At 45.6% G+C, this 25,299-nt stretch overlaps 1 protein-coding gene across 3 annotated transcripts in view; it reads right to left on the reverse strand.

Moving 5' to 3' along the window:
* Positions 1–25,299, reverse strand: part of LOC135215318 (uncharacterized) — a 192,757-nt gene that overhangs the window by 157,149 nt on the left and 10,309 nt on the right. For all 3 annotated transcript variants that reach the window (XM_064249876.1, XM_064249878.1, XM_064249875.1), the window contains exon 2: positions 10,080–10,169. In XM_064249876.1, the coding sequence (XP_064105946.1) occupies positions 10,080–10,169 (90 nt within the window). The remainder of the gene's footprint in view (positions 1–10,079; positions 10,170–25,299) is intronic.

The following is a 25,299-nucleotide window of genomic DNA, read 5'->3' on the forward strand; positions in this document are numbered from 1 at the left end:
AAAAGCTGTAAGAAAAGCACCTTCTTATTCAGTTGTCTTAACACTAAGCTTTAATGGGTTTCGTAAGCTGAGAATGCAAAAACTGAAGTCCATGCCGTCAGTCCTTCACGTAGGGCCCCGTGTCGACAAGACAGGATGTTCAATTCAAAATAATGTAGTAAATCATAGATACTCTTACTACTTCGAAATTTTCGGAAGATGGAACCTAATGTAACTAAGTGTTTAGTGGCAAGCCGAGCGATAGCCAATATTAAAACACTTGAATTTCCAAAGAAATAGAAAAGAAAATCAGCTATCTTAGCTATATAAGGTCCTAGAGATGGAGTAAGGCTTTCATGACACCAACTTCTATAAATTGTCCCATCTGACCCGGTAAAGCTTGCGAGTTGACTTTCTCAAGCGTGAAAGAAAGCTGTCTAGCCCACAGCTTTATAGAGTCCGGCATCTAGCTGCTCGTTTCACGTCACCATGCAACTAGGTTCAGCATGCGAGGGCTTGGATGATAATGGTGAAAATGCGGTTGTCTGGGATCTTTCCGGCATGGTAGGAACAGCACAATTTTTTAAAATAAATTGTATTTTTCCTAACTATACATACCTAATCCTTTACAATAAAGGAATCAACTTTCAGTGTAGCTGGACGATCGGGACGTAAGATAATAACAAGAAGGAGTTTGAGCGTAACTGCTTGTCTGATAGTCGGGAGTCCCACCAACTGGATGTAAACATTCACTTTGCTTGAGGCCCAGAACAGACTGAGGGGTGGCATGAGGTGGCCTATATGTAACAGGACCACAGGTTTTGTATAGTTAGGAAAATACAATTTACTTTAACAAATTTCTGATTTGTTCTACACATAATACAACCCTCAGTTCTTTCCATACGGAAAACTCATTGATTGGTGGGAGGAATCCGAGTCATAATGAAGAGAGTACTGGTGTTCGCCCACCCAAGATTCCCCCTCTGGTGTCGTAAGAGCAAGGGGGGGGGGGGGGGGTAAAATCTAGCATCTGTCCATTGATTGGAGTGTGAGCACTGCAAGACCATTGGGGGATCAGACCTTCTAGACCAATTCATAATAGAAGTCAAGCATAGCCCTTTATGAATAGTCAAACAGAACTTATAGACCCGAAGTCAAGATGACAGATATACAGTATGGGTTTTGTCCTCATGCTAGTGCCTTACTTCCGCCCCCTTGTTAGGGAGAGACAATGTATGCTTCCTATACCCTAATGAAAAGGAAAGAAGGGAGGCTCCAGTATATAGCTTACTACTCAACCGCCCTTTCAGCATGTGACGACCACCTCACTGCCCGTAGGAAAGAGTAGGATTGAAGGATGGAAGAGAAGCCAGTCACACTCTCAATTCACACCCTTCATACAGGTTACAAACACAAAGGCGAGATGCAACTCCTGTCCAGTTAAAGTCAGGGTAGCTACACAACTTGTTGAGCAGGCTCACCAAGAGTCCCAAGGAAAAGGTTACAAGGACTTTGGGCAATATACTGGAGGTTGAAGGGTGAAAGTTGGTCTGGTTGGACCACACCCCTACCTTCAACCCTGTGAAACTGACAGGTTCTTGCGGAACGCAAGGGTATGACCAACATCTCTGACCCCATGGGCTCTCAGGACGAAAGGTACCATTGTTGAATCTCCTTTCAGGGGGTACTCTTTCCTTGATCATCTCAGAAGCAGAAAGAATAGTGTTCTTGGACATCCATCTCTTTCTTTGTCCCCCAGTGCTAACGAAGAGGTATCGACACTCGGCTTGGAGATGAATAGTTCTCTTCAGATAGCACCATAGCACTCTAACGGGACAAAGTAGCATCTCATCTGCATCATTACCACTGAAGTCCTCTAGGAGGGGATCGTAAAGGACTCGAATCTATCATCAGGGACAAAGTTCAAGTCTTCGCTAAGAACTCCTGGGATGAAATAGAGGTAATAGATCCGATCCCTGAGTGTTTTTCACATCAAAAAGACCGGTGAGTTCACCTACTTTTCTTCACCGATGCGAGGGCCAGCACAAAGACGTCTTGAGGTCAGATCCCTGTTCCTGACGACTCTTGGAAAGGCTTGTAGGGTTTTATGAGTCAAGCTCCTTAAGTGATAGTTCACCTCCTACTAAGAGGCTCTGAGTTCCCTGGTGGGGCAAGACCTCTCGAGCTCCTCATAAGGAGGGAATCTCCATAGAAGAGGAGATATCCACTCCTCGCATCTTCAGGGACTAAGGCCAAAGAGAACCTTAGAGCCCTTAAATGCAGACAGAGGGAGCTTCGCTTGGCGAAGATAGACTAGGAAATCCCACGATTGTTGACGAGTGGCTCTGAGCGGAGAGAGACCCGTTACATGACACCACCACAGAAACGGACCACCTTTCCCGGTAACTGCTGCAGAGGACTGTCTGAGGTATCCTGCCATCTCTGTTGCTGCTCGGACGCGAAAAGCCTCTCGCTCGGCAAGAGATGTGGGTAAACCGCCACTGTGAAGACACAGGGACTGTACTGCTGAGTGTTACCATTCTACTTGGTGGTTGACACAGGTTATGCCACGAGGGAATCTCCTTGCGGTGCCTCGGAGAGAAGAGCCAACAGATCGGGATACCAAATGGCCTGAGGCCTTTTGGGAGCCACCAGAATCATCTGAAGATTGCTGGTGAACAGCACTCTACTGATCACCTTGCAAATCGGACAGAACGGGGGAAACGAGTACACTTCGAGGTTGTCCCACGGATGTTTTGGAACATGTCCGCTGCAGTTGCCAATGGGTCCGGCATGACAGAGAAGAAAACCAGAAGTTTTCTGTTGCCGGGTGACAAACAGGTTCACTACTGGGGGGGGCCCCACAGGTCGAACAGCCTTTCTGCCACGTCCTGGGTGAAGAACCATTCTGTCCCCCATCACCTGATTCTGGCGACGAGCTTGTTCGCCACTACATTCTTCTTGCCTGTAATTTAACTGGCCTGCAGCCAGCCCACTAGTGCACCGCACTGTCAACTGATTCAACAGAGGGACATATGCCCGCCCATTTGTTTGACATAGCCACTACGTGGTGTTGTCGCTCATCAACACCATGGAGTGTCCCCATCACTCGATCCCAAACTCTTAGAGGGCTAAAAACACCGCCTTCAGTTCAAGGACGTTGATGTAAAGGTGCTTGTCATGTCATGACAATCCCACAAATCTGCAGTCAGCTACTCCTCCAGGTGTGCACCCCAACCCTTGTTTGATGTGTCTGAGAACAGAAGCATGTCTGGAGGGGGTGTGTGCAACTCCACTCCTGGTAAGAGGTTCCTGTCATCCAGCCACCAGGCTAAATTCTTCCTCGCTTCCTCCTTGAGGAGGTATGATGGGATTGAGGTCTCGGCCTGTGACCAACCTCTTTAGGTCTCCATGCAAGAGAACCGCAGGTGAAGACGCCCATGATAACAAACTTCTCTAGAGTACGACAGGTGCCGATCACAACCTGTCAAGTCAGGCTGGCTGTTCCTGTCGAGGCCGAAACAGCTGAGCTTGCCTTCATGAGTCTTTGCCCTGATCCTCAAGTCTGCAGGGAATGACTTTGTGCTGCCTACTGTGTCATCAGTATGCCCAGGTCTTTTATCCTTTGCTTGGGACAAGATCCAACTTCTCTAAAATTTATCACAATCCCAGATATCGCACACAAGTCAGAGATGATTCTGTCGTAGCAACTTGCGAGAGAGATTGCCAAGACTAACCAATCGTTTGCGATAACTCAAAGATGTATCCTGACTCAGTGGGCCTAAAGCTGAGACCATAGTGAACACTCGCATGGAAACTGGAACACAGTCCTCTTGAGGATATAAGCAAAGTCCTTCCTGGAGACTTGATAGATGGGTATCTGAAAATACGTTCCTTCAGGTCCACTGAAAGATGAATCTTCTCCCTGATGGAGGTGGGAACAGAGCGTGCCGTCTCCTCCATCGTGAACCGAGTCTGGCAATGATTGGTTTTCAAGGGAGAGATCTATCACAACGTCTCCACTCCTCCGTGCCTTCTCCACCACGAAAAGGCCGGCTGTAGAACCCCAGTGAAGGATCTCAGACGATTTTCCACAGCTCCTTTTTCCCAGCGATTGTGTACCACTTCCTCCTTGAGTGCCAGATCCTATGGGCAGAAACGGAACATATGTTTAAGAGGATGGACCGGATGATCGGTGAGGGGTGGCCTCGACTCGAAGGGCAGAAGATATCCCTCCCGAAGGACATCTACTACCCGGTCCTCAGGTCTGTAGCACTGCCATGGGTTGTCCCATGGCTTGCCAGCAACCCCCTACCTATAGCATCAGCTGTGGAAGGAATAACCATCCTAGTGGTTTTCCCCTTCTTCCTTTTTCTGCTTACCTCCCTTCCGTGAGGAAGGAAGTTGAGAGGGGGGCTTGTGCTCCCCTCTCGAAGTAAAGGAGGAAGGCTGGGGTTCCTTATTTGTTTTCCTTGCGCCCTTTTCAGGGGGGGGGGGGGGGGGGGATGAATAGACAGTCTTGGGGGTGGAGGAAGAGCTCTGCTGGCTCTGAGGCCTAGTTACAGTTGCTCGGACGCCCGATGTCTTAGCAACTGCCTGGAGACCAAGGACTGTCACTGCTCAGCTCTCCTCTTGTCCCCACAGCATCCATCATCTCTTTAGGGAAGAGAGAGGAGGAACCAGTAACGGTCCATTTCTAGTCCCATGCCGACTCTGGCCCACCACCCTGTTTGTACGAGTTAGAGGAAAGCGTCTCTTACTTCTATGCACCAGGTTTGGCCACAGTTGGCAGTCTGGTGGGCCAGTAAGGGATGCCCTACCACCAGACGACAGTCTCCAAAGGAGAGTCTTCTCCAGAACTGTTTTGATCCCAAAGAAGCCCGTGACGATTGGATATGCGAGGGACCACAGATCCAGCCATGAGACACAGCCTGGAGGGCTTGCCATAGCAGTATTCCTCCATGCTGCTGCCTCTCCTGCTTACTGCGTGACACCAAAAGGTTCTCCGACAGTAGGTGCTGCAGAGGGCCAGCCAGGAGTCAGCATACTTAATACTCTCTCCAGATCACCTGCTTATTAGGCAGTGGGTTTCTCCAAAGGCCAAGTAGAAATTTGCCGCTGAAGAGGTAGAGGGAGGATAACTATTCCGACTGTTGGCCCTGAGAGAACTCTCTTGTCCTGAGACAAGATTGTTCACCTGGTCCAACATGCCCTCGGACAAGGAAGTCCAACATAACCCCACAGACGTTCTGGGTTCCTTCTTAGGACCCCAGAACGATTAACTGCGAAGGGCAGTCAAGGGAGCAACCATCGATCTTCCCTGAGGTTCATTGTGCTGACGATCAGCGCGATGACCTTCGCAAAAAACCTCTGGATCTCAGGAGTGACTGCATCCTGAGAAGGACTGTCAAGTCCTTCCAGGGCGAGTCCCTGCCTCACCCTTTTTCTTCAGAATGAAGAGCCTTGACCAGACCCCCAAAGATTTCCTCAACCACTTTAGCATAAGACCTCTCAGGGTCTCGTGGCTGAAAATGTGAGGATCGCACTCTTCCACAGTTTCCCCCCTGGTCGCCTCGCTCCTCCCAGCTGTATCCCGAGGAGTTGAAAGGGATAGGTGAGGAAAGCTGACGATCCCAGCTCGTCTGTTGGCTAAACCAACAGACAGAGCAGGCTGTGAGCAATCACCAACCCTGTGGTGGTGATCGGATCACAGGTCTGAGGTGCTCCTCCCTGTGGAGAAGCCTTCTCTTTGGACGGTAGCGATGCTCTCCTCCGCTAGGGGATCGTTACTCAAGCCTTGACTGTCCGAACACTGGGTGGGAGATAGAGTCCACCAGCGGTGACGAGAGCATGCACGCCTCAATTACATGTCACAGTTTCAAAAGAAGCCGAAACGTCTTCAAAGACTGGACAGGACCTCCTACTTGTCCCTCCCCCTCCGTGCCACATGCACAGTCCTACGGAACCGTCATTCACCCCTGGGAGTCCAATGTCCGCGTACTCGAGTGTTTAGCCGGCAAGGCTAAGTCACTTGATGACGTCACCCTTATCCCTCCGCACCGTACACTCGGGGAAACTTGCAAACAAGCACTCGAGTGGTCCCTCGTTCTAAAAGGTGTCCTCCAGAACTAGGGCAAAATGTACCCATGGTAACGTGACCCTGCAGTCCCCGCCCTGCGCCCGCCCCGAGGTGTGAGGGCCGTTCCCGTTCTTTTGAGAACAGGAACCACCAGCCGGAAGGCCCCACTGTCTCACATCGACAACCGAGACAAAATTCTTCTTCTTCCGACGAGGAGCCCTCGGAAAGAAGTGGAGGAGGTGGCGCGATGACGACGAACAAGGAATGAAGATGCAACACTCTGTTTCTTCTTTGACTATACATTTGTACTACATTCCTCAGAACTGCAGTCAGATCTCCCATCCAGGCAAACCCTAAGTGGCTGCCAGAAGCAGCATGCTTCAGAGCGGCCTGGACTGGGGGGCGCCACTCCACAGCATACTCAAAAAGCACAGTCGGAACCAGGGCACAGACATGGGGACAGAGACAGGTGGAAGATCCAGAGGCGACAACTTATGGAGGGAGGACTGCATAGCCTGGAGGGGGAGATATAAAGTCTCCACCTTTTGAAGTATGTGGCACGAAGACACTACCGCAGCAGGTATAAACCAAGGTTACTCCTGGGTTTTATACCAAATGAGGTGGCGCAGCATACACAGGCATTGATATGGTAGTTGTAGTCCTCGACTAAACCCCATGAGTCAAAGGGGCTGACGAAAAATGATCCATCAGCCCCTGGAACGAGGGAGCGCCAGACAACCCAAGCTTCTCCAGCACCTTCTGCAGATTCCTGACCGTGGAGTCAGACATAGTAGAGAGAACCCGTTCGCCCCGAAGGGGAAGGATCCCCTACGGAGTGAGCAGGAGTTCCAGAATACATCTCCAGGTCAGCATGCCTACCCCCCTCCTCTACACCTGACGAATCAAGCGAATAAGTGGAAGGAGACATTTCCCCCACAGGGAAAAGAGCAAGATGGAGGAGCTTACACGAAAGGAGAAAGGAAGACGAAGGGTTAGCCACCAACGGAGTTGATGGGGGCATGTAGCCTCCAAAGAAGCCTTGGACGATTTCCCCGTGATCACTTCCTCCTCTCGTATCTCACCCACTGCTCCGCTGACCAAGAGAGACACGTATCACAGGGATTATCCTTATGACGCTCACGCACTCGGTATTTAGCGCAAAGGGCGTGACGATCAACATCCACACTAGAGCAGAAACCTCCTCATTTCCTGGGGCCCCCCCTCCAGGGCAAACAAGTTGCGTAAATGGGGGCGAAGAGGCTTAGTATTTAAGTTTTGGGTTTGCATATCTTACAGAATTAGGCAAACAACAAAATACATTCAAAGACAAGAACTCAGAAAAAGAAGACTCTCACAATACAACAACAAATGAGGGCAGAGAGAATGTCTACACATGATGGTGGCCGAAAGCAAAGTGGAATGTTTATGTCCAGTCGGACAGGACTCCTGACTATCAGACAAGCAGTTACTGCCTAACTACCTTGTTGTTATTCTCTTACGACCAATCTTCCAGCTACGCTGAAAGTAATTCCTTATGTAATGGACCAAGGGTTTGTATTATGTGTAGGAACAAATCGGAACTTCCGTGAGGAGCTCTAGGAGTTCTGGACACCAAGGGCATTGGGGCCAGCAAGGAGCTATTAGAGTCATAGAAGTCTTGACACTCCCGTAATTTAATGATTACCTAATGAATGAGACCAATGGAGGAAAAGCATACACCGCTACTTCTGGTAAATAAGCATGAGTTTATATACCATCCTTCTATACAATGGCATGGTAATAGTCAGCGGCGGCTCTTGGCTATCATTCATAAGGGTACTGTTTATTACATAATTCCTTGATATTAACTGCATACACACACACACACACACACACACACACACACACACACACACACACCACTCTCTCTCTCTCTCTCTCTCTCTCTCTCTCTCTCTCTCTCTCTCTCTCTCTGAGAAAGGCAGCAGAACTGCTACCGAAATTACTATTTTGAATTTTACTCACTCCCATTAATGTGGTTATCATTTTTTCCCATCTACTACAACTCGCCACTGAGTTTATTATTCTGCATTGCAGTGTCATCACTAATTTGATCACTATCCCTAATAATACATATTGATTAAGATTTGACGAATTTCAAAGCAATTTCAAAACACACCTTCTCCCTCCAACAGTTCGACTAACATGTTTCAAAAGGCAGTTCCCCCTCCCCTTCACACGCGGACTGGCTACCACATTATCACCCTGCTAGCGAAATTAGAACTGCTGAGCACTGCAGTTCCACATGTTGTTTCAATTAGCTTTTTTTTATTTACAAAAACAAAAGAATGGTAATGATTTTTTAAGGATTATTGATAATCTACTCTTAATTTCATGTATCTATTCATATTTTGTGCATATACATGAAATCTACAGAGGGTGCTGCAGTTCCACAGTGCCTACTGACGAGCCGCCACTGCTAAAAGTAATAGCACAGAGCTCTACGATATTTTACAAGTGTTGTGCCTGGACTACCCTCGGTTCTCTCAACATGGGTTGCCGAGCACTCCTGTGATGAAGCAGTAGTACTAGGTTTATGGGAAGGTGGTGCAGTCATTGACCGTCAGTGCACCTTCAAGGATTACGCGGCCACTGGTTAGAGGCTCACCCCTGTTAGACCTTTTCTTTGACAACCTAAAAAACTATTAGGGAGTTTTAGGCTAGCTCTGGTAAAACTAATTTCTGTTCCTCAGGAGCCACTTCAATAAGGGGAAATTGTCATTCAACTTTCTACTGCCCAAATTCTAAAAGTGAGTAGCTTCTACGCTCTGACAAACTACGACCACTCAACCGTGAGAGGGCTTCTTTGCTTAGACACGTTAGGGCATCCTCCAAAAATGGCAATACCTCTACAATAAATTTTTCAGCTCACGCAGTACTGTCTATGATTTTTTTTATCAGTATCCTTAAGAGAGCAATAGGAGAGTAGCCTACTACTGGTCTACTTTTCCATCACAAAAGCACACACAAATGCCCGGAGCATCAAAACCAGAACAATTAACAACAAAAAAGGTACATATTAACATATACTGTAACTACTGAGATAAGGTTTTTTTTTGAGTAAATTTTCTCTAAAATTGAGTGTTAGTTACAATGATGACGAGAGAGAGAGAGAGAGAGAGAGAGAGAGAGAGAGAGAGAGAGAGAGAGAGAGAGAGAGAGAGAGAGTTAACTGAATCAAATGTAAAAATATGCGCATGTCCAGAACCATGGCTATAGGGGTCCAGAACACAGCAAAATCTACTGCACTGGCTTAACTGCCATCAAAAACCTCTTCGGTGCTAGACTTCAGGATTATACAGCGAGGTGTAAGTATCATATTGTGTGATCTTAGAGAATGGTTAATAAGTGTACATTACAATATTTGTAAATAATAATGTTCATAAGTAGTCATGAGTGAAAATTCGTCACGAATTCTGAATATATATATATATATATATATATATATATATATATATATATATATATATATATATATATATATATATGTATGTATGTATATGTATGTATGTATATATATAATATATATATAGATATATATATATATATATATATATATATATATATATATATATATAATATATATATATATATATATATATATATATATATATATATATATATATATATATATATATATATATATATATATATATATATATATATATATATATATATATATATATATATATATATATATATATATATATATATATATATATATATATATATATATATATATATATATATATATATAATAATAATATATATATATATATATATATATATATATAAAATATATATATATATATATATATATATATATATATATATATATATATATATATATATATATGATATATATATATATAATATATATATAATATATATATATATATATATATATATATATATATATATATATATATATATATATATATATATATATATATATATAATATATATAAAGGGTAGTACTCACGGAGCTGGATGTCAATTTCTTCACAGCTTCTGAAAAAATGTGTACTGTGAGTCCAGCAACTCCTTCCCACACAATTTCCCCTGTCCAACACTGCAAGAAGATAGAGAATAAACGTTATTTTTCTGACAAGAACAGTGTACAGTAATTACTATGATATACGTGCCTAAAGTGTCAGTCGCTGCCGTATGATCATCCATTACAAATGGAAATAAGCAAGCATTCAATCCTCCAAATCTCAAATTTCAAGGTAAAGCAAATGCAAACTGCTAATCACAGTTAATTCGTTAAAGGGCGCTCAAAAAATAACAATTTGTAGTAAATTGTATTTTTCCTAACTATACAAACCTGAGGTCCTTTACATATGGAATATACTTACAGCGGCAGCTGGACCGGCCGTAAACTTTCAAACAAGGTGGTTCGGTAGTAACTGCTTGTCTGATGGTCGGGAGTCCCGCCTGACTGGAGGTAACCATTCCACTTTGCTTTAGGCCCAGGAACAGAGTGAGGGATGGCATGAGGTGGGACTATGCGTAAAGGGCCTCAGGTTTGTATAGTTAGGAAAAATATAAATTTTCATAATAAAATTCATTATTTGGATACTTACCTACTGTTAAAGTTAGCGCATATCTTCCATGCCGATAGGCGAGTCAGCATTTAAAAATAAAGGAAAAACGATCGCTTGGCTGACCCGGAAGACTGTCTAGTTTCACCTGTTCTCCACCAGGTGTGTTCGAATGTTTTAGCTCTAGTCAGAATTCTCCTTGACAGCCCACTAAATGTGGGGAGGCTGGGTGGGGTCTACTTTAACAGTAGCTAAGTATCCAAATAATAAATTTTATCATGAAAATTTATATTACTTGAGATGAATCTTAACTATTACTGTTAAAGTTAGCCGATTCCCACATAGAGATAAAGGATGGTGGGTAGTGCAGCTAGACAAATTCTGCTCAGCCAAGCAAGCTAAGAGTTTCTTGTATGAAACTCAAAACATTCTTACCTGATCAGGAATTCTTCCTGGATAATACTGCCGCTGGGAGGTGGATTCCCTTCAGGGTGCAAGGCTCTCATGTGTGTGCAGTCAAGAGCAGCCTTGCGGAGAAAACCACTTCATTTTCAGTCAGAATGAATAGAAGTGGCGTGATGGGACCCCTGTGCCTGGGTCCGAAAGCCCCCAAAATTGACAGTCAAATACAAAGTAAATACCTATGATACAAAGGTACGCTCCTGTCCAACAAATGTACCTTCATGCTCCCCAAAAAACCAACACCTGGGATTAAAATAAAAAGAGCCAAAACAATTGCTCTTTTTTTCGGTTCAGGAAAAGACTTTACCCGCTATTACTAGAAGGTTAAGGGCTTTACAGTTTTCAAATGCAATTTCTACATTTTTAAGATAATGAGCAGCAAAAACCGAATTACAATTCCACTGAGCTGCATTAATTACATCCTAAAGAGACAAATTCTTTAAAAAACTAAAAGATGTAGCAACTGCTCTTATACTATGATAGTATATCCTTTGATTATTGTCGGCACAGCTAAATTACAATCTTCCCTTAAAAAGAGAAGGAAGTCAGCAATATCGGTCACAGAGGTATTGGATGAGGATACCTTCTGCATCTTGCACCATCTTCTAAACACTTCCCACTTCGACTGGTAGATTCGCAAGGTAGAAGTCCTACGGGCTCTGGCGATAGCCCTAGAAGCCTTGAGCGAAAAGCCCCTCGCTCTGACAAGTCTTTCGATAGTCTGAAGGCAGTCAGGTTTAGAGCGGGGAGGTTTTTGTGAAACCTGTCGAAGTGGGGTTGTTTGAGCAGATCTCTCCTGAGTGGGAGGGATCTGGGAAAATCTATCATCCATTCCAGTACCTCTGTGAACCAATCTTGAGCAGGCCAAAAGGGGGCGATCAGAGTGAGTTTCATCCCTTCTGAGGCAGCAAACTTCCTTATTACTTCCCCCAAAATCTTGAATGGGGGAAACATGTACCCATCTAGTCCTGCCCAGTCCAGGAGGAGGGCGTCTACAGCTATTGCCCTCGGATCCGTGATGGGGGAGCAATAGTTGTCCAGGCTCTTGTTCCAGTGTGTGGCAAACAGGTCTAAGACCGGTCTGCCCCAAAGATTCTACAGTTTCTGGCAAACATCCAGATGGAGAGTCCATTCGGTGGGGAGGACTTTATCCCTCCTGCTCAGCAGGTCCGCCCTCACGTTCCTCTCCCCTTGCACAAACCTGGTTAGAAGCTTGATGTTTCTCTCCTCTGCCCACAGCAACAGGTCCCTTGCTGTTTTGTACAGGGAGAAGGAATGAGTTCCCCCGTTTCCTTATGTATGCCAGAGCTATGGTGTTGTCCGAGTTTACTTGGACTATAGATCCTGTGACTTCTGGCTCGAATTCTATAAGGGCCAGAAATACTGCTGTCAGCTCTTTTCTGTTTGTGTGCCAGGTCACCTGTTCCCCCTTCCAGGTGCCTGACACTTCCTTCGCCCCTAATGTTGCTCCCAATCCCGACTCTGAAGCGTCTGAGAACATCACTAGGCGCGGGTTCGGCTTTAACAGCGACTTTCCCTCATCGAATCTTAGCGGGTTGAGCCACCAACCGAGGTCCTTTTTGATCCCTTCCAGTATCGGGAAGGTGTCCGCTAGGCCCTGTGAACTCTGGTCCCACATTCGCCTCAGGTAGAACTGAAGGGGCCTCAAGTGTAGTCTTCCTAGGGAAACGAACTGCTCCAGAGAGGAAAGTGTCCCCAGAAGACTCATCCACTCCCTCGCGGAACACCGTTCTTTTCCTACAAAGGCTGTCACTTTTTCCACGCATCGCTCTATTCTTTCCCGGGATGGAAAAGCTAGAAAATCCTGAGAATCCATCTGAATCCCAAAGATATACGAGTGTTCGACTGGGAACATCTGGGACTTCTCCTGGTGACCAAGAGTCCCAGGGATGGGTCATCTTCAAAGTTAAATCTAAGTCCTCCAGACAACGATCCCTCGATTCGGCATGAATTAGCCAGTCGTCTAGGTACAACAAGTGCCTCACCCCCTCCAGACGCAGCCACTGGGCTACATTCTTCATGAGGCCTGTGAAAACTTGAGGGGCCGTCGACAGGCCGAAGCACAAGGCCCTGAACTGAAAAATCTTTCCCGGACCATGAACTGCAGATACTTCCTTGATGACGGATGGATGGGTACATGGAAGTAAGCGTCCTGAAGGTCCAGGGACACCATCCAGTCCCCTGGACGAAGCGCAGCGAGAACCGAAGAGGTTGTCTCCATAGAGAATTTCCTCTTCTCAACAAAAAGTTTAAGGCGCTTACATCCAAAACAGGTCTCCACCCCCCTGAGGCCTTCGGAATGAGGAACAGGCAATTGTAGAATCCCGAGGAGTGGAGATCACCTGATCTACCTGTAGCGTGTGCCGCGAAATTTGAAATTCTGTCGGGGACGTCGGAGACTATCGCTAAGTATATATCTGCCAGGGAAGTTGCATGTACAAAACTCCTAAGTAACAAGAGTCACATCCCACCCCAGGGGCCTAAGTTCCCTGGGTGGGCAAGACCTATCGAAGCTCTTCATCAAGAGTGAGGTTTCCATAGAGGTGGAAATGTCCACTCCTCGCAGCTTAAGGACTAGGGCCAAAGCGGCTCTGTAGCCTTTAACTGCGGAGATGGAGAGGAGCTTCTCTCGCCGAAGGAAGACAAGGAAATCCGCAACCTCTGAAGAATGGCTCGAGTGAAGAGAGACCCCGTCCACAACACCAACCACAGAAGACGGACCACTTCCCCTGGTACACTGCTGCAGAGGACTGTCTGAGGTACCCTGCCATCTCTGTTGCTACTCGTCGAGAAAAGCCTCTCACTTGCAAGAGATGGTGGATAACTGCCAGCAGCCGTGAAGACAAAAAGACCGAACTGCTTGGTGGTACCGTTCCGCGTGTGGTTGGCACAGGAGGTTGTGCCATAGGGGAATCTCTCGTGGTGCCTCAGCGAGAAGAGTCAGCAGGTCTGAATACCAAATGGCCTGAGGTTATTTGTGTGCCACCAGAATCATCCGAAGATTGCTGGTGACCAGCACCCTGCTGATCACCTTGCGAATCAGACAGAACGGCGGAAAGGTGTCGATGAAGAGGTTGTCCCACGGTTGTTGAAATGCGTCCTCTGCAGCTGCCCATGGGTCCGGCACAACTGAGAAGAAAACCTCGATTTTCTGTTGTGCCGGGTGGCGAACAGATCCACGACTGGACGCCCCCACAGATCGAATAGCTTTTCCAATACCTCTAGGTGAAGAGACCATTCAGTCCCGATAACCTGATTCCGGCGGCTAAACTTGTCTGCCACTACGTTCCTCTTGCCTGGAATGTATCTGACTGACAGCTCTACAGAGTGGGCTATGGCCCACTTGTGTGCCTGCATCGTCAACTGGTGCAACGGGAGGGACACTAGGCCCCCCCCCGGTTTGTTGCCACTACCGTGGTGTTGTCGCTCATCAACACCACTGAGTGTCCCATCACACGTTCCCGGAACTCTTGGAGTGCAAGGAATGCCACCTTGAGCTCCAGGACGTTGATGTGAAGGTGCTTGTTGTGATGGTCCCACACACCTGCAACTGCCAACTCCTCCAGGTGTGCGCCCCAGCCCTCGGTCGATGCATCTGAGAACAGCAGCATCTCCGGAGGGGGAGTGCGGAGAGGCACTCCTCTTACAAGGTTCCTGTTGTCCAGCCACCAGGCTAGCTAGGTCCTGCCTCACCTCCTCCGTGAGAGGGACAGGGAGGTATGGCGGGTCTCTTGCCTGTGACCAACAATTCCTTTAGCCTCCACTGAAGAGACCACAGGTAAAGATGCCCGTGAGGGACTAACTTCTCTAGCAACGACAGGTGACCGATCACAACCTGCCACTACTGAGCTGACTGCTCCTGTCGAGACAGGAACTGTTCAGCTGCCTCCCTGAACCTGCTGATCTGCAAGTCTGCCGGGAAGATTCGCCCTGCTACTTCATCCTCTGCTTGGGCTCAAGACCTGATTTCTTGAAGTTCACCACGATCCCCAGATTGCGGCAGAATTCGAGGAGTCGATCCCTGTCCTGTAGCAACTGCGAGCGGGAGCTCGCCAGGACCAGCCAATCGACGAGATACCTCACTAAACGTATCCCAACCGAATGGGCCTAAGCTGACACCAGCGTGAACACCTGTGGGGCGGTTGAGAGACTGAAGCAAAGTGCCCTGAATTGGTACACCGTCCCGTCGAGGATGAAGCGAAGGTACTTCCTGGAGGACTGATGGATGGGTATTTGGAAATACGCATCCTTCAGGCCCACCGAAGGCATGAAGTAGTTCTCCCTGATGGAATCGAGCACGGATCGCGTTGTTTCCATCGTGAAACTAGTCTGGCGAACAAATTGGTTCAAGGGAGAGAGATCTATCACATGGCGCCAGTCCCCTGACGACTTCTCCACCAGGAAAAGTCGGCAGTAGATGCCTAGCGACTAACCTCGTACGACCTCTACAGCTCGCTTGCTCAGCATGGCTTCCACTTCTTGCCAAAGCGTTACGTCCCTAGCAGAACTGGGAACGTACGTTTGATGATAGACCGGGTGCAAAGTGAGGGGTGGCCACAACTCGAAGGGTAGTAGATATCCTTCCCGAAGGACATCCCATCTTCCAGGGTCCCGGCTTCAGTGCTTGCCAAGTTGACCAATGGCTCGCCAGGCAACCCCCCCTCCTCTTCCGGCTGCAGGTGAGGGGGAACGCTGTCCCTAGCGTTTCCCCTTCTTCGACTTCTTCTTCCTGTATCCTCCTCGGGAAAAGGAGGTCTGGGAGGAGGGCTGACGATCGTTCATTACCGAAGAAGTCGAAGGCTGGGTCTTTCCTCTCGGCCTCGACGAGGAAGCCGTCTTGGACGCAGAGGAAGAGCTAGCCGAGCTCCGAGGATTGGCTGCAGTGGCTCGAGGTTGCCCAGACCCCTTCGAGACTGCCTGGTGTACTAGGCGGTCACTGTCTTCAGTGCGCCTCTGTTCAACCGCAGCATCCACCATCTCTCTAGGGAAGAGAGAGGAGGAACCCAGCAACAGTCCATTCCCAAGACCCAGCACTGCCTCACGCCCTGCCGCCCTGGTCACTCGAGCGAGGACTGCATCCCAACATCTCAGGACCAGGTTCAAGCGAGGACTGCATCCCAACATCTCAGGACCAGGTTCGAGCGAGGACTGCATCCCAACATCTCAGGACCAGGTTCGAGCGAGGACTGCATCCCAACATCTCAGGACCAGGTTGGCCCACGGGTTGGCCGTCTGGTGGGCAAGGTAGGAATTGCCCTACCTCCAGACTGACAGACTCCCGAATGCCAGGTCCCCTTCAGGAGTGTTGTGTCCTGAGGAAGCTGCGACTTTGGACACTGTGAGGGACCACAGATCCAGCCGGGAGACTGCTTGGAATGCTGCCATGGCAGTTGCTTCCAAGGCCTGTGCCTCTTTCTGCGAGAACCAGAGATTCTTGGCCAGCAGGTGGTTGAGAGGCACACCCAGAGTTAGCCTGGCTACCTCCGGGTTAACCTGCTTGGGCGGCAGTGGGTCTTCTGATGGCACGTAGAAACGCTGCTGTCATGGTAGAGGAGGGGGGAGCGGCTTGGTCGACCTGCCGGACCTAAGCGATCCCTCCCGTCCGGAGACGAGAGAGTTCACTTGGCCAAGCACACCGTCAGCCAAGGAGGACTGGGGCAGACTCACCGTCATCCTGGGTTCCTTCTTAGGTGCCCAGAACGACTCCAGCCTCAATGGAGGCTCGGAGGGAGGGAGCCCCGATTGTTCCCCGAGGTCGTTGTGCTGACGAATCAGCGCAATAACCTCCACAAACGACCTCTGGATCTCGGGGGTGATCGCATCCTGAAGCAATGGACCATCAAGTCCAGCTAAGGAGAAACCTCTCAAGATTCTCCTCCTTCCGCAGGAGGAACCACGACAGACCCCTCGTGGTCTCCTCCAACCACTTGGCCGTACGATCTGCTCGGTCTTAAGACCATGCCAGGCTCGTAGGCCCTCGTGGCAGGACCGTGAGAAGCACACTCTTCACAGTCACTCCTATCGCCTCACTCCTCCCAGTGTAGCCCGAGGAGGATGAAGGGACGGGAGAGGAAGACCTGACGCTCCCCCCCTGCCTACCAGCAGAGCCGGTGGGCTCGGAGGATTGCAGGCGATCGCCAAACCGCAGTGGCGATTGAGCTGCAGGCCTAGTCCCGCAGTCTCCCTGGGGAGAACAGCTGGACCAAGGATGGTAGCGACGGTGCCGAGCGTCAGGAGAGCTGCTACCAGTCAAGCGATTTGTCCGGTCACGGTGGGAGCAACGGTCGGGAGACTAAAAGAGTCCACTGGCGCAGTGGGAGCGTGTACCGTCCTCCTAGCCTCAGCCTCGGATGGTTCGGTGGGACCGTCGCGTCAACCCTGGGGACTGGCGGATCGCTACGAGAGCAATCGCCGGTCTGGTGGGAGTCACCTGAGCGACTGCCACCAGTCTTCCGCTCCGTGCCTGGGTCCTGCCGGTGAGCAGGCTCAGCGGTCTGGATCCTGGCTACACGGTCACCTACAGGTGACCGTACACTCGGTACTTCTCGCGAGCGAGCGGCCGAGATGGTTCCCGGTGTAGAGGCAGAGCCTCTGGCACCAGGAGAAGAGGTACCAGCAGTAGTCGATACCCCTCCCAGTCCCCGTCTTCTTCTCTTTGCGGGAGGAGAAGAGTCGGGACCCATCCTGAGGGAACAGGAGGACAGCGGAAGCCCAATTGCCCCACCAGAGTGGGCAGACCCTTCGATGTCCCTGAGCGAGACTTCTTACGGGGGAGGAGGCCACCTTCTTCCTTGGCTGTGGGGCCTTGAAGTCGAAGGGGAAGAGCGGCGGCTGCAGATGACGATGAAGATGATGGCGACACCTTCCTCTTCTTCCTAGACTTCTTCTTCGTCAGTTTCCTCAGGACAGGACCACCGTCAGGTCCTCTGTCCAGGACGGAGCCGGGGCAGTTGCCAAAGCAACACGGCCCAGCTGCACCTGTCCGGAAGGACCTGCGGTGGGAGCAGCAACGCCACGGGCAAGAACAGAGATGGCAGGATCTGGAACAGGAGCAGCAACGACAGGAACTGGTACTGGCAGTCGGTCGAGTGGTGAGCTCTTCAAGCGGTGAGGCTGGCTCCTCTTGCAGCACGAACGATAGCGGGGCCTGGACAGCAGCTGAAGGGGTCGCTATCGTTACATGCTGTGTGTAGACCAAGTGCGGAGGAGCAGCATACCCAGGCGTAGATACCGTCGTTATTGTGGATGTCACTGGGCCATGCATCACTGGTGCAGCCAGATGGTACAACAGCCCCTTAATGCTTGGAGTGCCCGAAAGGCCCAGCGAGTGCCAGACCTGGTCGAGATCTCCACCCACGGCAGCAGTCATACCTGAGGAGGCAAAAGTGGGGTTAGTGGGGCGGGGGGTTCCTGCCCCAAAGCGGATGGAAGACCCTGAAAACAACTCGAAGGCCTTTTGGGTCGGGGTTCCAAGCCCACTCCTCTGCACTCGACAAGTCAAGTGAAGAGGCGGAACGCGACACGTCCCCTGAAAGGGAAGAAGCCATACGAGGGAGCTGGCTAGGGGGGAGGAATGAAGAAGTGTCCGTAACCAAAGGTGTCGCTGGAGAGCTTTCCAACGACACCTTGGCCGGTTTACGCGCCTTCTTCCTCCCCTCGTAGCGCCCCCACTACTCCTCTGACTACAATGCACAAACATCACGTGTCGGCCCGAGAGCATTCCTGCCCTCGGCACTGGGTACATATGTAAGTGTTTACATAATAAAAATATGGAATGTTAGTCCATATATATAAAAGACTAAAACTAAAAGAGGTCAAACCAGATTGCTTGCCAGGAATGTGATCAGACTAGAGACGCTAAAGATGACGTATACCCTAAAGTATGTGGTCATTCATTTGTTTTGAAACAGTCCAAGCTCCCTGCTTGAGACAACTACCGCGACCTATAATTCAAACGGCCTACGTGATCTGTAGCGTGTCTCATTTGATTGTGTGTTCGTATGTAACTATGTCATCTGATAGTATGTTCATATGTTCGAGCTACTATCTGCTTCCTTCATAACTTGTAACAGAGATGTAGAACAGCAGAACAGAGTTAGCTATCGTCATTAGAAGACCTGTATCTCTTTACCTAAGCTTTATCATGTAGAGAGAACAGAAGTAGCCATCATCATTGGCAGAAGCGATCAAGCTATCGTTATTAGAAGACTTGTACAATCATATCTGATCTTCACCATGTAAAACTTCAGAAGAATATATATCTTTTTATACTTCGTGTTTTCTACAAGAACCTCCTCACCATGAGTTTTAACACATCATCGTCATAAACAAAGAAGATCCCAATCCCGACTTCGTAAGTGATCTACAAACCCCAAAACACTCCATTGAAGATGGAAGTGCAATACCAACCGACTTAGCGTAAGATTATCGCAAGTCTAACATTACCTCATAGGGCACCTTATCATACAAGGCACAAGCCCTAAAAGTGGTGGCATGTGTACCAGAAGAACTCTACAACGTCCTACGAAGAAAAAACCAGAATAATAAATCATGAAGTCAACGACGACGAAAGCAGCATATTCTTCAAGCAACCTAGTATCATCGTTTAGTGAATAACTTCAAGAAACAAAACCGACGTGTCCTTTTCCTACGGCAACGCAAGCTTCGTCTCTCATTAGAATCATTCAAGAAAACATCGTTAGTGAGCGTTTCCGGCACTTCAAGAAACAAACCGAACGCGTCTGCAGCATCGGATCTTTCAAGGGCTCGAATCATCGAAACAACGCGCACGGGGAAACTGAAGCCAAACCAGGTCATCCGCTAAATAGAGAAGGAGGACCTAGGCCGTGTGTCGTTATCGGAACACCGTGACTTCCCACAAAAGCAAGCTAAGTACAATTTTTTATTCATTTGGAGTAACTTTGAGTGTTTCCTTGCAGGTCGAATTTCGTTATTCCTGTGGCTGAGTTACGAGACATTCATAATCTTACTTTTCACAGAAATATTATCTTACATCATTGAGATTTCGCTACTGCGAGTTTTTTATCTTTGAGTGTCTGTTTCCAGAAGTTCTACTGAAATATCAAATAATCATATGCTATGTTAATTTTCATTTGGGTGATTATTAATCCTTACGTAACAAATCATATTAAACAGTGAATATGCGTTTACGCAGTGGACGTCTGTATTTATACAGATGCATGGATAGGGTCGTTAAGCACCGTAGTGATTAGAAAACACACAAAAACAAGTGGAACACCCGTATAAATCTAGATACATTAGAGGTAACACTATTTCGGGCCATGACAATAAAGGCTCCTTTGCAAAGTCCCGATCGCAGTTTTAGCCTTGAGTTTTTTGAGTTATATAAAATATCGAACCTCAATGACTCAACTTAACTTTTAAAATATGGCTGGATTGCAAGGAATAACATGTCTGTAAAAAACTTTCATCAGGCTAAATGCGCTGACCAGGATCCCTCACTATTTCAAATTTTAGCAAAGAATGAAGTACAAACAGTTAATATTGAATGCAGTAGTGATAAATTGTCTTAATAGTAATCGCTCAGTTCCTAATAGTTCGTCATTCATTGCTTTATACGTAACCAGCAACATAATGCTAAAAACACACAATACATTGCCGATGGTAATAAAGAGAAGGATCCTAATTATTACAAAAAGAAATAGAAACAGTAGCCCGTTCAGAATCAAACAAGCAAACTCGGTGACTGTGTCACCTAGTCAAGCGGTCAAGGTCAGTCAAAAACTGCCGAAGTGTTCAAAGCATAGCAAATTCCACACAATAAGCGACTCTAGCAGAGTGGGGAAAAGCGATGTTGGATCATACATCCCAAATACCTTTTTAAAATTAAAAAGGAATTTCCCTATGCATCACACGACCGTATAAAGTAATCAGAGCAGGTTTTCGTTTTTTTTTTTAATACGTAAGTTATTATAAGTAGTGGTGGATTAAGCCCGACTGTAAGCGCCGTAAAAATTAGAATATCTTGTGTTATTATTTTAGTACACGTAATATCCTGTATTTACGGACTCACCGTCTGTTGTTCGAACTTCCCTAATGAGAAGTCCGGATAAGAGAGCGCTTACAGATACCTCTATAGTTATAAAAAACATTGATCTGTATCTAGTGTAATTGTAAGATCCATCTAGGGGTATACAAAATATTATCTTACATCCTGCAAAATAAGGTGTGTTTATCAAAGGAAAATCCTATAAACCTTCAAACATATTAAAATCCGTTTGAACAAAAATGAGACAGTTAATCAAATAATAACTTATATAAAGGAACTATACATTTGTCTCATAAAATCGTACCATTGTTCAAATGACCCAACAGAATTCTCCCACAACCGCAGTCGCACTTTGCACGAAAAATCTCGAGAAGCATGCACCCTCGAATGTCTTAGTGCATGTAAAAAGACTTTGCTGGGAAATGAAATTTTAATCCTTCCCGACACTCTGAAATATAACGATTTCCGCGAACAAAGCCCTAGACACAGTTGACTCGCAGCAACAGGTTAATCTAGTAATCCACAAAACCTATACATATAAATATCGCATTTTTTTTATTGTTGCTAATTTTTAATCTCGCCAATCAGTCGTAGATGAATCTCCCTTATACTCTATCTAAAGTAATATCCGTAAAGTCATTCAAGCAGAGGTGATTCAGCAGAAACTTTTTTTTTATCTTTTACCTGAATACCAGGAAGTTTCTCCACTAGCGAGTGATCTCTGGGAGAAAAACGGATGTCATTGAAAACAAAATACGGTCTAAGGACAAACATAAAGCTATATACGTACCTTCGCATAGACTCTCAATGAAATTTCAAAATAGAGATAAATGACGAAGTTGAAAAATGTTAGTGATAGGAGTCATTAGGAAATCAAATAAGCCCATATAATTTTTCCCTCAAACGTCATGCCATAAAAGATCGGACTTGGCGTATCTGCGTAGATTTCTGACGCTTAAACAAGGAAACGACTCCCGATAGCTTCCAGTGCCATGTACCGACGACATCTTATCTCTGTTAGGTTAGAATAAATTTTTTTTCACCAACTTGGACTTACTTAAAGGCTTTTACCTGATACCATTACCTAAGTGATTGTACCTCATATACCGTTTTCAGCACACAGGGGACATTATCAATTTTTACGTATGCCTCCGGCTTACGTTGCGCCCCAATTATAATATAGTGTTTGGAGACTTTTAGGGGATACCCTACATGCTTATATGGTTGGTCTTATAATCTTTTCTAAATACCTTAGAAGTACATTCACATAAACTAGAGCTAGTGCTACAGAGACAAAGACAAATAATCTCAGAGTAAAATATCTAAATGTGAGTTTTTAAAAACCGGACATGTTTATCTAGGTTTTATGTGTCTTGTCAAGGTCTTACAGTAGTCTATGATAAGGTGTCGGCTATTCATAACTTCCGGTACCTATTAACATAAAAAGGGGGATACAGCACTTTTGTGCTGTAGTGGGTATTACAATCGTATGTAAATATGTAACTCTTCAATCATGACAGCTCCTTTAACAGATCTTACGAAGAAAAGCGTAGATTTATTATGGTCTGAAAAGCATAAACAGGCGTTCGATATCTTAAAAGCGGAATAATGCAGCTCACGTAACTTAAAAATCCCTGATTTAAATAAGGAATTTTTTTTTTATTTGCAACAGACGCCTCAGACCAAGGGGTAAGAGGGTATTACTTCAGTAATATGATAAACATTTCTTACACTGCTTTTTATTCACGTAAACTAAAGCCCTCTGAAAGTAAATATACAGTAATAGGCAAGGAAGGGCTAGGTATCTTTAACTCACTAGTACATTTTAAGTTCATAATCTATGGCTATCCTGATAAAGTCCTTACTGAACATGAGTCCTTTACCGAGTTTTTCAAAGGCTTTAATCACAGCCCAAAGGGAACTCGGTGACAAATGATCATTCAGGTCTTTGGAGCCAAGATAAGATATCTACCTGGGAAAGCAAATATCATAGCTGACGCATTATCCCGCAATCCCGCACCATACAGCAAAGAACCATTAATTGGACTAAAAAGTATAGAAACATCCGTGCCTATTGTTAAAACCGTATCTAAACAAGAAAATTCCTTAACCCAAGAGATCGCGAGCATTGAATATCTGGGTTGGAGCGCAGAACTGTTACAAACTGAACAAAGCAAGAGTCAACAGACATAACCCAAACAATAAACACTTCGAACGGAAACAGAGTCAGCAGCAATAAACACCAAACAATAAACACTTCGAATGGAAACAGGGTCAGCGGCTAAGCAAAAACAATAAACACTTCGAGCAGAAACCCTAAAGCAAAAGTATAATTTAAAGTATGTGTATCAGAATAATGTAATCAAATGTAATATTATATGTAGGTCCGTGACGAGGAAAACCCGAAGAACACAGCAGGTGACTAACGACCAGGTAGTAGTAATAATCTCTTCATACCAATCGTCATAAACTGGTTGCATTCCGTCATCCAGGGTTCCCTACTATGTCACAGAAGGCCAAATCACATATTTTCTGGCCTACAATGCTTACAGATATAAAAAGCACATAACTGATTGTAACACGTGTCATGAAGACAAGGGACACACTAAGACACCTGTCAGTTTAAGGGCCTATCCTGGGCCAAATCAATCCTTGAAAGAATATACGTAGAATTATTAACAGAATTACGAGTCTGACAGAGGGAATAAACACTTCTTAGTGTTAATAGTTCCTTGACACGTTATATAGAATTAATAGCACTAAAAACAAACACCGCAATGGAGTGCGTTAGGAATATTTATGAGTGCTAAATCATTAAATAAAATGGAATTCAACACAATAATCTCTGACTCGGGTGTGTAAATTCAATAATCTTCTTAACTCGTGTGAATTCCTTTCCATTAAGAAAACCAATAATATATTTTATCACCCAGAGTCAATCGGTTTGGTAGAATAACGGATAATTAAATAGGAAGTGTCAATGTCTTACGAGTTACAACTCGTGATATTGGATCCGAACTGGATTATAGCGGTTCTCGCGGTTTTAAATACCTTTATCATTTATATCTTGTATCTATAGAATTGATGCCGCAAGTAGCCTTATACGGTACGCCGCTAGAACACTTTTCCACATATTCAAGCCAACCATTAATTTATCAAATATCTATAAAAAAAATATATAAATAAATAAATATAAAAAAATAAAATAAATATGGATACAAGTGGAGTCAATATAATACACTCCGTAAGAAGTCGGAAGGTTGGGTTACAAATTATAATAAAAAAGGAATCACGATAAAATCAATAGCAAAACGTAACCATAGGTTAATTAAATATCCAAATATATATGCGTAAAGATTTGAACTCTAACTTAACGCTTTAGTAATGACAAATAAGCTAAAAGTTCAAACACATATCCAAAACCTACTGACATATTGTCTGTCCCGGTAATTTATATCGTAGTCAATGAAAAAAAAAAAAAAAAAATAATAATAATAATAATAATAATATAATAAATAAACATAAAATAATAAGAGAGATTTTAAAGTCAGGAAGTCTAGAGGTGAAAATGTTATCTATGGAATAATCATATATGAATCTTATACAGGGCTAATAATATATATAGAATTTGTATGGAAACCTTTTTCATTAGTTTGAATAAGGAATATTTAATTTAACATAATTACAATTATGCAGATTTCCAACATGAAACTAATATATTGTTCAATTTTGGTAGTTTTTTTTTCAGACATTCTTCTCATGTGGGTCGAGTATTAAAAAAAAAAAAAAAAGAAAAAAAATTAAAAAAAAAAAAAAAATTTATCCTAAAGTCGTATCTCTTACAGCAAGTAACGTAACTCTTAAGCTGGTGACGACATCATCAGTTCTAGAAGGTCTGTCGCGTTTGCCGTATCAGCATTGATTCCTTTAACCTCAAATATCTGCTTGCACAGGCTTCATCTCGCGCTTGCAAAGCAGATTGACTGGAGAAAGGAATGCTTAGCCCGAACTTCTCATGGGCAAGGCAGACGTGTCTATCCGTATGCGCAATGCAACTTTAGCTAAGGAGTTGCAATCATTTTAAAATTAATAAACAAAATAAGCAAATAGAATTTCTATAACAACAAAATGAATTAATTTTTTCT

Source organism: Macrobrachium nipponense, chromosome 5 (genome assembly GCF_015104395.2).
Source record: "Macrobrachium nipponense isolate FS-2020 chromosome 5, ASM1510439v2, whole genome shotgun sequence".
NCBI classification, from domain to species: Eukaryota; Metazoa; Arthropoda; class Malacostraca; order Decapoda; family Palaemonidae; genus Macrobrachium; species Macrobrachium nipponense.